This window comes from Leucoraja erinacea, chromosome 33 (genome assembly GCF_028641065.1).
Source record: "Leucoraja erinacea ecotype New England chromosome 33, Leri_hhj_1, whole genome shotgun sequence".
In the NCBI taxonomy this organism is placed as follows: domain Eukaryota; kingdom Metazoa; phylum Chordata; class Chondrichthyes; order Rajiformes; family Rajidae; genus Leucoraja; species Leucoraja erinaceus.
This window is the reverse complement of record NC_073409.1, coordinates 11841124-11854738: the sequence shown is the minus strand read 5'-3', so window position 1 is coordinate 11854738 and position 13615 is coordinate 11841124. Positions and strand designations below refer to the sequence as shown.

At 42.2% G+C, this 13615-nt stretch overlaps 1 protein-coding gene across 3 annotated transcripts in view; it reads left to right on the top strand.

The window, feature by feature from the left end:
* dennd4a (DENN/MADD domain containing 4A) overlaps positions 1–13615 on the top strand; it is a 77365-nt gene that overhangs the window by 52989 nt on the left and 10761 nt on the right. For 2 of the 3 annotated variants that reach the window (XM_055661340.1, XM_055661338.1), the window contains exons 20-26: positions 2208–2351; positions 4681–4836; positions 5729–6885; positions 7491–7707; positions 10628–10734; positions 12602–12777; positions 13090–13260. In XM_055661340.1, the coding sequence (XP_055517315.1) occupies positions 2208–2351; positions 4681–4836; positions 5729–6885; positions 7491–7707; positions 10628–10734; positions 12602–12777; positions 13090–13260 (2128 nt within the window). The remainder of the gene's footprint in view (positions 1–2207; positions 2352–4680; positions 4837–5728; positions 6886–7490; positions 7708–10627; positions 10735–12601; positions 12778–13089; positions 13261–13615) is intronic. The other variant, XM_055661341.1, reaches the window with a different exon arrangement.

Sequence of the window (13615 nt, the reverse complement as noted above, 5' to 3'; positions counted from 1 at the left end):
GCATGCTGGTATTTTCTCCGCTCCACTGAAACTTCATCATGCCTTTTTTCATCTAGATCTATCAGCATAACCTTCCATTCGTTTCTTTTTCATATGGTACTGGTTCATTATTGTCCCATGTACTGAGATATAGCAAAACTTTATTTTGTGTGCCATTAGGTAGATCATACCATACATGAGTATAACAGGAAGTGGCAAAAGGGAAAGGAAACAGAGTGCAGAATATAGTATTAAAGCACAGAGAAAGTGGTAATTTTAAAACAAAATGTAAAGGCCATAACAATATACTGGTTAAGTATGTGTTGGAAAGAACTGTAGATGCTGGTTATATCAAAGGTAGACACAAAATGCTGGAGCAACTCGGCGGGACAGGCAGTGTTTCTGGAGAGTAGGAATGGGTGACATTTCGGGTTGTGACCCTTCTTCAGCTTGTCCCGCTGAGTTACTCCAGCATTTTGTGTCTGCCTACTAGGTAAGTCTCCCCTTAAACACATCTATATCGTTCTCTTCAACCACTCCCAGTGGGAACAAGTTCCTTTTTCTCCCCACTCTGGGCAAAGAAGACTCAACTGAGATTTCCACTGGTTTTCTTGGTGACTATCTTTTTCTAGAACATCTATAAAGGTTCTAGTTTTGCACTTCTCCACAATTGGGAACTTCATTTGTACCCTCTCTTACAAAACATTTCATCATTTAAGATCTTAATGGGTCAACACTGTCAAGACAAAAGCGATCCAGTCCGTTCATCCTTTGGTAATATGTATATTCTGGCATTTATATTATCTTTTGAAATTGCTTCTGTCCTTTATGTAACATGAGAGATTAGAATTCTTTATTGCCATGTTAACCTGTAATTTAGATTCTCCTCAGCGCTGCTTTCAAGTGATGAGTCAAGTTTGGCGGCATCACACTCTTTCAACATGGCTACTGATCATCTGATGAGCACAGTATTTCTTCAATGGTCCTGATAGTGGAAGTTATTTCTTATAACAGTGATGTGCTCCCCACACCCTGCTCCTATATTCAAGAAATAGGAGCAGGGATAAGCCATTTAGCCCTTCATGTCTCTGCCATTCATGATCATGACTGTTGATCTATCTGGGGCTATAAAGTTTTTGCCTCTACAGCCCTTGACAGTGAATTCTGAGGATTCATCACCCCCTAAATTAAGAAATTCCTCCTCATCATATCCCTAAATGGCCTCTCCCTTATTCTGAATCTATATCCCCTGGTCTAAGATTCTTCAGTGAAGGAAAATGTCTTCCCTGCATCTATTCCATCAAGTCCTTCAATAATTTTACTTTTCAAGGAGATCTCTTCTCATTCTTCTTAACTATTGAGAATAGTCCAAGATCATTCCAGCTCTCTTCATTATAGAAACCCTGCTATTCTTCAAGCAGTTCAGAGAATCTTCTCTGCACTCCCTATGTGGAAATTACATCCTTGTGTTAGGAGACCACGACTGTCCACAATTCTCCAGATGCACTCACAAAGGTTCTATTCAATTGTAATAAGATTTCCTCATTCCTGTATTCAAGTCCTCTTGTATAAAAGCTAACATATCATTTGCCTTCCCAATGGCTTGTGCACCTGCATTTTGACCTTCAATTTACAAGCACATCTACGGCCCTTTGAATATCCAATAACTCGCTGTTTAACAAAAAGCTCTGCTTTTCTGTTGTGTGCACTAAAGTGGATTCATCACACTTTTGCAAATTGATATCCATCGACCGTGTTCTCATTCACTCACTCAGAACATCCAAATCCTCTTGAAGCCTCTCTCGGTCTCCTCAGCCAAATCATTGGTGTACATAAATTGTGACCAGCCGGGGCTCAAGCATCACTACCTACTACCTAGCGAAAAACATTTATTCCTGCTGTCTGTTTCCTTCTGTCATCTAATCTTGAATCCAGTATATTGACCCCAGTACAAAGTGCTTTAATTCTGCATACTAACATCCAATCGGGTTCTTATCAAAAGCTTCCAGTAAGTCCAAATTCACTTCTCTACTTGTTACTTCTCAAAAACTTGCATAGATTTGTTAAGCCTGATTTATTTTTCGTAAACTCGCTTCTCATTAATGCTTTCCCAGTGTGCTGTTATTCCGTTATATTTATTTTAGAGGCTTTTATGAAGGATGTCATATCATGTTTATAAAATCATTTTATTAACGTAAAGATGTTTTATTGTTTTTTTTTAATCTAAGGTGGACAATCAGATCTAGGATACAACTCATTATCGAAAGAGGAAGTTAGACGAGGGGAAGTGCCTTCAGCTCTTGGATCTGAGCAACCTGCTGTGTGTCAGCCAGTGGACAAGGAAGACAAGAAAGAGAGTGACTCCAGTTCATGTACATCTCAACTCCTATAGTTTCTATTATGTTTGTTAAGAAAATCATTGTGCATGACTGAGTTATCATAATCTGGGTTGGTTTGAAGGAAGATTTGATCATGTAAAGTGTCATGCAGACATATCCTGTTCATGCATTCCTCGATGCTTGAATTATCCAAAGTTAATTTCTTAATGTTGTGGAAAGGTGAATTAAAAAGCTAGTATCCACAGGCTGCAGTGGGGTTGATTACTGATTCCTCAGTTCTCCTCAAATGTGGATCGGAAATAATTTGTTTATTGCTTCTGTAAGTACCTTCTACATCCAGGGTCTTGGGAGAGGAGAGGAGAAAGGTAAATAAAAACGTTTTCATGCTAGTTTATTCAGATTGTTTCTAAATTGCTAAAAGTGACACAGGGGGCATGTGGCTGAATTTATTTATAATCTATTACTGTTGAATTGCAGCTCGAGAGCTTTAGAAGTGTAACTTGAAACCCAAGATCAAATTTCAGCTTTTGCGCCACTCTAAGTTTTCATTTGACTTTGATAATCTACTTTGGGTTAATTAGGTCGGGTTTCAGTTCATTTGCTGATTAAAGCTGACTAGAGGCACACCAACCTTTACTCTGCTCCTTGTTGTCAATGAATGACCGTGGTCGCATGTTTATTGATGTCTTATTTCATATTTCAAATATCTGACTAAATTATACATTTTCTGGGTTGTACCAGGGAATTCGATCTGAGAGAGAAAATGGTTAGCTCCCCCAGGTTAGAGAAGTAGAAAAACATTGATGGCTGTCATTAATCCTGCAGGAAGGGTAAAGAGCCTGTCCTACTTGGGCGACCTAATCCGCGAGTTCTGGCGAATTTGCCCTCGACTCGTACTCGCAGCATGGTCGACACGAGGTTGTAGGAGGTCTTCGTAACTCTCCTTCATACTCGAGAGCGGACTCCGCATAATTGAGGCCTCAGCTAGGTCGCGCCGTTTTTTTCAACATGTTAAAAAATGCCCGCGAGTAAAAAAAGGTCGCCATGGAAAAAATCTATACTTTTTTACTCGTACGATTAGTCATGTAGGTCGGCATGTTAGTCGTAGGTAATCGAGGGTAGTCGAAGATAGTCTTCATCATAATCGAAGGGAGGTCGAAGGAGATCGAAGGAGGTTGTCTTCACTCTCCACTATTCAGTGTTCAATTTTCCCTAAGTTAGTCGTAGCTAGTCGAAGCTGGTCTTCAACATAGTCTAAGGAGATTGAAGGAGGTCGTCTACATAGTCGGAGGAGGTCTTCAATATGTCTTTTTTTTTCAAACTCTTCTAAACTCGCCAATGTCCACGTGGGACAGGCCCTTTAGTTTGTGGACTCTGGGTATGAACCAAATTGGTGAAAAAACACCTTAACCTGAATATCTTTGTAAATAGAGAGTTTGGCAATTGGTGTAGTATTTCTTTTGGAAAGTGGGTGTCACTGTAAGGCTTGTTCCTACTTGCCTTTGAGAAGTCCACCTTCTCAAACTGCTGAACTTCTCATGAAAATATTGTCACAATGCTTTTGGGGAGGCAATATCATAATTTAGTCATGATGAAGGGCAGTTATTTAGCCCTTCCATCCTTTTGTCACATAGAAACATAGAAAAATAGGTTCAGGAGTAGGCCATTCGGCCCTTCGAGCCAGCACCACCATTCAATATAATCATGGCTGATTATCTAAAATCAGTACCCCCCTTCATGCTTTTTCCCCCATGTCCCTTGATTCCCTTTGCCCTAAGAGCTAAATCTAACTCTCTCTTGAAAACATCCAGTGAATTGGCCTCCACTGCCTTCTGTGGCAGAGAATTCCACAGATTCACAACTCTCTGTGTGAAGAAATGTTTCCTCGTCTCAGTCCCAAATGGCCTACCTCTTATTCTTTGACTGTGACTCCGCCAACATCAGGAACATTTTTCCTGCATCTAACCTGTTTGATCCTTTAAGAATTCTATATGTTTTTATAAGATCCCCTCTCATGAAGACGAATGACTGTTGATACTGTATCTCTCCAGATGAGGAGTGTGTGCATCTTGGGGAAGAAGATCTCAAGTGGTGGTGATCTGGTGTTAATTTCTGATGCATTAAACCAGCAGAAATATAGTTTGTAAACTGGGTGGGACAATGGCTGAATCAGTGTTGTGTGGGGTTGGGAATGGTGATCAGATACCAGAGCACTACTGGAAGAGTACAAGGAGGAGGAGGGGAGTGTTTTGTTTAAAGATGTGAAGTAACTTTGCAGAACTTTCATTTGAAATATAATGCTTTATTTGTGATAATTGCAAAAAATTGATTGTTGATTTTTTTTTTCTTGCATTGTTTACAGTGTCTGAGAGTGAAAGTGCAAAGGGCAGTGGAGACTGTCTGCCCCATTTCGAATTTGAAGGAACCAGAAGTAACTTGAAATCTGTATCCAGCATTGTAAAGATGAACTGCAGCTTTGAGACGGCTCAGCCAAACCACAGTACTGAGGAAAATAATGGTGTGTAATCCATTTCATATCTAGGAGATCAATTTAAAGATCTTCATTCTCTGCTGCACTTGCAATTTTTGATGATTTCAGTAACTCCTGTGCATCTATAAGTTAAAAGATTTAACTGTTCTAAAAAGGTTTTAACATAGAATTGTTGCAGCTGTCTGCAAGGCAAATGCAATCAATCATTCCCTGATTTTTCCCATTGGGCGTTTATCTCTCGAGTATCTTTTTTATCTTTCCTAGTTCCTAAATTCTGACTATAAGATTGAATCCTCCTTTCTACGTATGCTTTTGCTACCTTCACTCTGCAACCACTCAGTTCCATCCTTGACTCTGGCACCAGGCAAACAGCACACCATCCTGGATTCATGTCTGTGGCAACAAACACACAGACACACATGCACACACTCTGCTCTGGCTGTATTGCCCAAAGTTAACTGTGCCTGTCGCGAAAAACAAGATATGCTCTGGTACGGCTGCCTGGAATTTGAGCATTACAACAAGGCAACAGTTCCTCTGTGTGTAGTCATGCAGATTGTGGGAGTCATCCTGGATTACCTGCGTGGCACAATGTGTACTTTCAATGGCACTGAGCAAAGTATTAACTATTCTGGGTGTATGTATCTATGTATATGTGCGGAAATAGAAACATAGAAAATAGGTGCAAGTAGGGCCCTTCAAGCCTGCACTGCCTTTCGGTAAAAAATTGTAAATTGTCCCTAGAGTGTAGGATGGTGCGAGTGTACACTGATCGCTGTTCGGCGCAGGCTCAGTGGGCTGAAGGGCCTGTTAACACGCTATATCTCGAAAGTCTAAAGTAAAGTCTGAAGATATGAAATAGAACAAAATACATTTCTACTACTAATCAAAACTGAAAATATTTGGTATTTGTTCACAGAAAATGCTGCAGAAATTCCATTTACGACATCCTTCAATAAAGCCGCATATCCTGATCCTGGGCTAGTCCACAGCAGCAGCTTGCGCAAGAGGCATAAAAGTGCTGTGGAACCAAGCTTAAAGGAACAGATGGTATGGGGAGGAAGGAACCGCAACCTTAGTGGTGATGTTTTTGCAGGGCTTATGTTGCACAGAAGAAGCTTGGACAATGACCTCAGGGAGATTACAGATAAATTGGGTGCTGATGCCAAAATCTTATCAACAGCTTTACAATTGGCCACAAGGCCAAACACATTACAAATTGGCAAACCCAGGCACTTGCTCAAACAGGAAAGTTTAATCCAAGAAAAGGAACTGAGTGATGAAGATGCTCCATTTGAATTGGATGAAACATCAACTAATATGGAGGATAAAACAGATTCTCCTGCCATCTTTGATTTGGAAGATCTGGACAATGATCTTGATAATGCAAAGTCTCAAGGAAAATCTAATCAACACCGAAGGCAGCCACCCAAACAATTGCAAAGGAGTTTAAGTGTAGGAGCTGGGATCAAACCAGCAGAAAGAAAGGGAGTTCAAAGAGGCTATGACCCCCTTTCTCTTCTGGTTGCAGAAACTGATCAAGACAAAGACGAAGATGAAGACTATGATAAATGTCTCTCCACTCCTTTAACCCGTCGAAACTTGGCTGAAGAAATAGAGATGTACATGGACTCCATGAATAGTCCTTTGTCAAGTCGCACACCGAGCATGGATCTCTCAAAGCCCGAGGAAGAAAACAGTGCATCATTTAACACCAAAGTTATGCCTGCAGTAAAAGGATCAAGGAGATCCAGCCTTCCATCAGGCTCACCCAGATCAGCAGGACTTTCACGCTCCAGAACATTTCAACCACAACCAAATGTCAAACGAAGAGACAGACTATGGTCCTCACCATCATATTCTCCAAGTAGCATCAGAGGAGTTCGAGGTCGAGAGACAGGTAGAGCTTTGACCCTCATGTCTCCACCTCCGTTTAAATTGGACTCGTTATTGCCACCCACCTTTGATGTTTTAAAGCACAGTATGTTCTCAGCTGGGAAGGGAGTTGCAGAAAAGGCAAACAAGTGGTACACCAAGCTGGCAACATATGCTGTACCTATCAAGGAAAATGGCAAGGTAGGAAACTTTTTAATGGTAGAAGCAATTGTTCTTGTTTCCTTGAATAAATAGCAGAACTCTTTAAAAGAGCCAGTGCAGGCACAATGAACCACATTCACTCCGTCTGCTTTATAGCTCTGAGATTTGCACTAAGATTTTGCAACTGTGCCTCAGGCCATAACTTGGTTTGCTGGTTTGGTTGTTTTTTTTAAAGCTTCTTAATCATGAAGAATGAGTTGAAAAGGAGCTCCTGTTGTGGTCTAATATATAGAATTCAGTAAATGATTGAAAAATGCTGGAAATACTTAGCAGGTCAGACAGCATCAGTGAAGAGAAAACCAGTTAACGTTTCAACTCAAAGACCATTCATTAGAACTGAGAAAGAATCCTAGCTCTGAGGAAGGGTCTGCAACCTGAAAAATTAACTAGTTTCTCTCTCCACACCTGCAGCCAGACTCTGAGCGTTTCCCATATTTGTTTTCAACTTTATATTTCCTATTCTTTGATTATCAAATGCAGGGGGGGGGGTCTGTATGCAAATACATTCTAGTAAGTGTTCTCCATGGGAGGAATACATAATCTCTAATATGTACAAACTTAATTTGCTTTAAATTTATTTTTAGGGATATTATTCAGAGAGGGATAATGCCACCTTTGCTGGAGAGCAGGAACCTGAAGCATCATCCTTGGATGAAGAGTGCTATGAAGATTCAGACAGATTAGCCTCCACCCAAGCTGGGAGCATGCCTGCAGGCGAGCCCAAAGGATGGGGTGTGAGACAGGCTAGTATGGACAGCTCTGGAAATCACGATGGGACTCCCAGGCAACAATTACAAATTGGTAGGTAAAGTCTGGGGTGAAGACTTGGTCAAAGAAATGTCTGCGGAAGAAGAGTTCACCATCATAGAAACATAGAAAATAGGTGCAGGAGTAGGCCATTCGGCCCTTCGAGCCTGCACCGCCATTCGATATGATCATGGCTGATCATCCAACTCGGTATCCCATCCCTGCCTTCTCTCCATACCCCCTGATCCCTTTAGCCACAAGGGCCACACCTAACTCCCTCTTAAATATAGCCAATGAACTGGCCTCAACTACCTTCTGTGGCAGAGAATTCCACAGATTCACCACTCTCTGTGTAAAGAATGATTTTCTCATCTCAGTCCTAAAAGACTTCCCTCTTAACCTTAAACTGTGACCCCTAGTTCTGGACTTCCCCAACATCAGGAATAATCTTCCTGCATCTAGCCTGTCCAACCCCTTAAGAATTTTGTAAGTTTCTATAAGATACCCCCTCAATCTTCTAAATTCTAGCGTGTACAAGCCAAGTCTATCCAGTCTTTCTTCATATGAAAGTCCTGACATCCCAGGAATCAGTCTGGTGAACTTTCTCTGTACTCCCTCTATGGCAAGAATGTCTTTCCTCAGATTAGGAGACCAAAATTGTACGCAATACTCCAGGTGTGGTCTCACCAAGACCCTGTACAACTGCAGTAGAACCTCCCTGCTCTTATACTCAAAGGTTCAAAGGTTATTTTATTGGTCACATACACCTAGGTGTAGTGAAATGCTTCGTGCCATGCAGCACATAAAGAAATAATACAGACATAACAGTAATAAAGAAATTTAAACATAAAAAACAGCCCCCACAATGGTTCCCATTATGAGGGAAGGCACAATGTCCAGTCCCATCCCCAGTTCACCCATAGTCGGGCCTATTGAGGCCTCCACTGTTGCCTCCATGGAGGCCCGATGTTCCAGGCCGTTCTCGCCGGGTGATAGTGCTCCGGCGTCGGGAGATTCCTCACAGCGGCGTGGGACACCTCGAACGGCCGCTTCCGTACTGGAAGCCACGGCTTCCGAAGCCAACAAGGCCGCGCCGGATGGAGCTCCACAACTGGTGATCTCGCTGAGAGATCCCAGGCTCCTGATGAAAAGTCAGCGCCGCCACCCGCAGCTCCGTGATGTTTTTATCGGCGGTCTCAGCTCACCGGAGTTCCAGCGAGGCGACCCGGGTAGGGCATCGCCCGCTCCTCAAGAGCGCTGCCGAAGCCGAGGTTCTGGGTGGTCCCCGACAGGAAACGCCGCCCCAGGCCCGCTGGTAGGCCGCGAGGACAGGTCGACGGTGCAGCCCGGAGAAAAGCTGCCTCTCTGACCAGGTAGGGACCCTAGAAAGCAGCCCACCCCCACCCCCCACATAAAAAAGGCTAGAACTCCAGAACAAAAAACTCAACTAACTAAAAATTTTAAAAAGGAGAGGAAAAAAAACGGACAGCTGCAGGCTGGGCAGCCATACCGTACAGGACGGCGCCCCCGTGGATGGAATCCTTTTGCTCAAATTCTTTTGCTATGAATGCTAACATACCATTTGCTTTCTTCACTGCCTGCTGCACCTGCATTCCTACTTTCAATGACTGGTGTACCATGGCACCCAGGTCTCGTTGCATCTCCCCTTTTCCTAATCGGCCACCATTCAGATAATAATTCAGATCATGTCAGCTGTAACTTTGTTTAGATGGGAACAGATGCAGACTGAGGCCTCTGCTGAAGAATAATCAGGGTGTTTAATCTGAAATGCAAATTCTGCTTCTCTGCCACACATGTTACATAATCTACTGAGTGTTTTCTGCATTTTTTATTCTCATGTCAGATTTCGAACATCTTTAGTTCTTTTGGTTTTTTTCAGGTAAAATCTGGGTATACTCTGCCAAGTAAAGATCTCAAAATATTTAAACTGGCATTACAAGCTGGCATTAGCATAACAATGTGATACAAAATGCAAATTCATTATTAGTGGATTGTAACAAATGATGCTACACATTAAATCTGATAGGGCAATTCCTAATTTTGATTCTCATCATGTTAAATAAATTCAGGAAAGTTTCATGTGCGAAATGGCAAACTAAATTGCTAATGAAACTCAGTTTTTATATAAGAAATGAAAAGTATACAAATGAGTACCAGCTGCAGATGTATTCAATGGCATTGTTTGAATTTGTGCCACTCACCAGCGGTCTAAAGTAGTTAGACTGTAGAAGGCCGACAATGTCCTTTAATGACCTGTTCTGAAATGGACTCAAGAGAGTCCTACAACGCACTAGTCAATGCCAACAACGATGCCCATCTAAGCCAGTCCCATTTGTATACATTTGACCTGTATCCCTCTCAACCTTTTCTATCCATGTACCTCTCCTAATGTTATTTAATCATTTTCTCTGCTGTCACTATTTTCTCGCCTCAGTCACTTTCGGCTCGTTCCATATACATACCTACTTTGTGTGAAAAGGTTGTCCCTCAGGTTCCTTAAATCTATCCCCTCTCACTTTAAGCCTATTCCCTCTAGTTTTTGATTTGCCAACCCTTGGGGGGGGGGGGGGGGGGGGGGGGGGGGGGGGGGGGGGGAGCATATATATGCACCTCGTATCTTTGTACACCTTTATATGATTGCCCCTCAGTCCCCAATCCTCAACAAAAATAAAGAACAGGCCTGCCCAACCTCTCCCTATAACCCTCCCTCAAGTCCTGGCAGCATCCTCATAAATTTTCTCTGTGCTATTTCCAGTTTAATGGCATCTTTCCTATAGCAGGGTGACCAAAATTGAACATAATTCTCCAAGTACGGCCTCACTAATATCAATTGTACAACTGCAACATGCAAATTGGGTGATTGCTCCTTTAAAAGCCTGATAACGTGGGTCTCTGTTTAAAAAAAATGCGATGATTAATTTATAATTCTATTTCTGATTCTGTTTATATTCAGGCAGTGCTCAGTCAGCAAGTTCCAACTTTCCTTTGCCAGACAAATCAGATGTTGGATCTTCTCGATATACAAGCAGCACCAGCATCTTCCAGAACTATGCCATGGAGGTAACCTGAACTTGTCATGCAGTTATCTCGTGTATTGTCACTTCTGTTTAAAAGCAAATGTAGCTTGTGTTTAAAGAAGAGTGACTTGGGTTTCCCCACACAGTAAACTTAAGCTATACAGTGGGGTTACGTTCATTGGTCAAGGCATTGTGTATTACAATCAGGAAATCGTGTTGTAGCTTTATTAAACTTGGGTTAATTGTGTTAGAGTATTGTGTTCTGGTTGCCCCATAAAGGAAGGATGCAGCTGCTTTGAAGAGGTTGCAGAAGAAACTTACCAGAAAGTTGCTTGCATCAGAGGGTATTAAGTAGAAGGAGCTGTTGAACAAACTTGGATTGTTTTCTATAGAGTATCGGAGGTGAGGGGAGATTTGATGCAGTATGTAAAATCATGAGATGCAAAGATAGGCAGCTAGTCAAAACGTTTTTCCAGGGTAGAAATGTAAAAAGCCTAGAGGCCATTGTTTGAAGGACAGAGAGGGAAAGTTTAAAGGAGATGTGCAGGGCAACATTTTTACACAAACTGGTGGGTGCCGGGAATGTGCTACCAGTGGTGGTGGAAGCAGATAAGATAGTGGTGTTTAAGAGGCTTTTAGAGAGGCAAATGGATATATAAGGGAATCGAGGGATATGGATCACGTGCAGGCATGGCACATTAACTTGGCATCATGTTTGGCACAGACATTGTGGGTTGAAAGGCCTGTTCCTGTGCTGTACTGTTCCATGTTCCATCAGAATGCAAGTGTGTTGAAAGAGAGTATAACACTATCACAAAATATTTCAGAGCTGATGAGGAGCAGTTTAAAATGTGGATTTGGACAGGCTTTCCAAAATGGGGAGAATATAAACAAACCATAAGGGAGTTTAAAGAGCAGGACCCAAGAGACTGAAAGCTCTGGCATCGAGAGGGTCAGCAGGAATGAGGGAACTACCAGAGACCTGGTGTGAGTGAACCAGCACATTGAGCTAGAGTAGTTCCAGGGGTGGCATGGCCCAAGGATTTTGAGAGATTTAGAAAGATTTTAAACTTGGAATATTGGCAATGATGGGTGTGAGGCAGGCTCAGCATCTCTGTGTTTTGGAGGCTGATGAGAACAGTATTGAAGAAGCTGAGTCTTTTAAGGTGGTCAAGGCGTAGATAAGGTTCTAAGCGCTGAAGGGCTTAGATGGGAGAAGGAATCGTGTTTTCTTTTCATGCATTTTGGGAACTCAGCATTACTAGCATGGTCAGCTTTTATTGCCCATCCCCAGTTGCCCTTGAGACAGTGGTAATGCCCCTGTGGTGACGATGGATGGGAGATTTATTTCCAGGTTTGCACAATGTATGACTTGAAGGGAGCCTTTTTGTTTTTAGATGCTGAGGGTTTGAGAATTTCTGTCATAATCAGGGTGAATAACTGCAGTGCATTTTGTAGATGGTATATAGCCATTGATGGAGGAAAACTAAAAGTGGTTGGTGGAGGGCCAATCAATGGGTTGTTTTGTCTTCGATGGTGTAAAGCTTCTTGGAGGTGTTCATGTCACACTCCTTTCTTCCCCCTCCCCCCCCCCCCCCCCCCCCCCCCCCCCCCCTGCATCAGTCTGAAGAAGGGTTTCGGCCCGAAACGTTGTCTATTTCCTTCGCTCCATAGATGCTGCCGCACCACTTTTGTCTACATTTGATTCTCCAGCATCTGCAGTTCCTTCTTGAACAATGTAACTTATGGCGGGCCAAGTGTGTAATAATAGTAGTTGCTGGTATTTGATAGTCAGTACTTCCTTGCATTTTTCTATATAACTATATTCCATGAAATCGGAGTTTCTTTTTAATTGATTCAATGAAACAATAGTCTTTTTTTTTTAAGTGCTGCTTGTTCATATTTTCCAGATTCTTATCTCCAGCTGTTCCCGGTGTCGAACTTGTGACTCACTGGTATACGATGAAGAAATAATGGCTGGCTGGACAGCAGATGACTCTAACCTCAACACGAAATGTCCGTTCTGTGGCAACTTGTTCCTTCCTTTCCTGGGAATTGAAATCAAAGATCTACGTGGACCGGGCAGGTAATGTATTTCTGATGCCAGATGTAGAATACAAGTGAATGTATGCTTTATTGTGTTTGAGTGAGGATTGGTAATGTGAGTGCGTGGCCTCAAAGAGTGCATGCTTCAGTCCAGTGTGTTTCTTTTGAAAACTTATGTGTTGAATGGAGTCAAAGAAACAACTTAACAGTGACAATGGAAACAAACTGCCCCACCTTCAGGTTTCGTTTTGGGCTTTCCTCCCACGTCATTTTGCTCATTCGTAACTGATCATTTTCTAGAATTTAATTAATCAAAGAAAGTACACTATTGTTTTTTTATTTTTTTTATTAGATATTTTCTGAAATCCAGTGCATCTGCAGAAAATGTACAGAATTTGCAGTCCATGCAATCTTGCCGAGGAGTTAAGAACTTCACGGTCTCCCCACCTCGCTTGGACATGAACGATGACAACAAGCCTCAGTCTCCAAGAATTACAGTGCAGGAAGTTCCAGACATGCAAGGGTAAATGTCAGGCTCTTGGCAAAACTCACCTTGTTCCTTCATCCTTATCAAACCTACAACTCGGCTGTATGGTTTCATGGTTGTAACTTAGGGATCTGTGGATTTGTGTCTCCATATTTCAACAAATGCTCTTCAGTTGTGCACAATCAAACACAATCATTGTGAGTCTCTTCTGCACACTATCTCAGTTAACCCATCCTGACCCTATAACAGTCCCATTCTTTCCTAGAATATGGCAAGCATAGCTGAAGGCAATTAGGCAGTAATGGTCAAGGCAATGTTTTATGAACTTCCACCATGACTGCCTTGCTCTTGTGCTTATTGCCCTTATTTATCAAGCCCAGGATCTTGTATG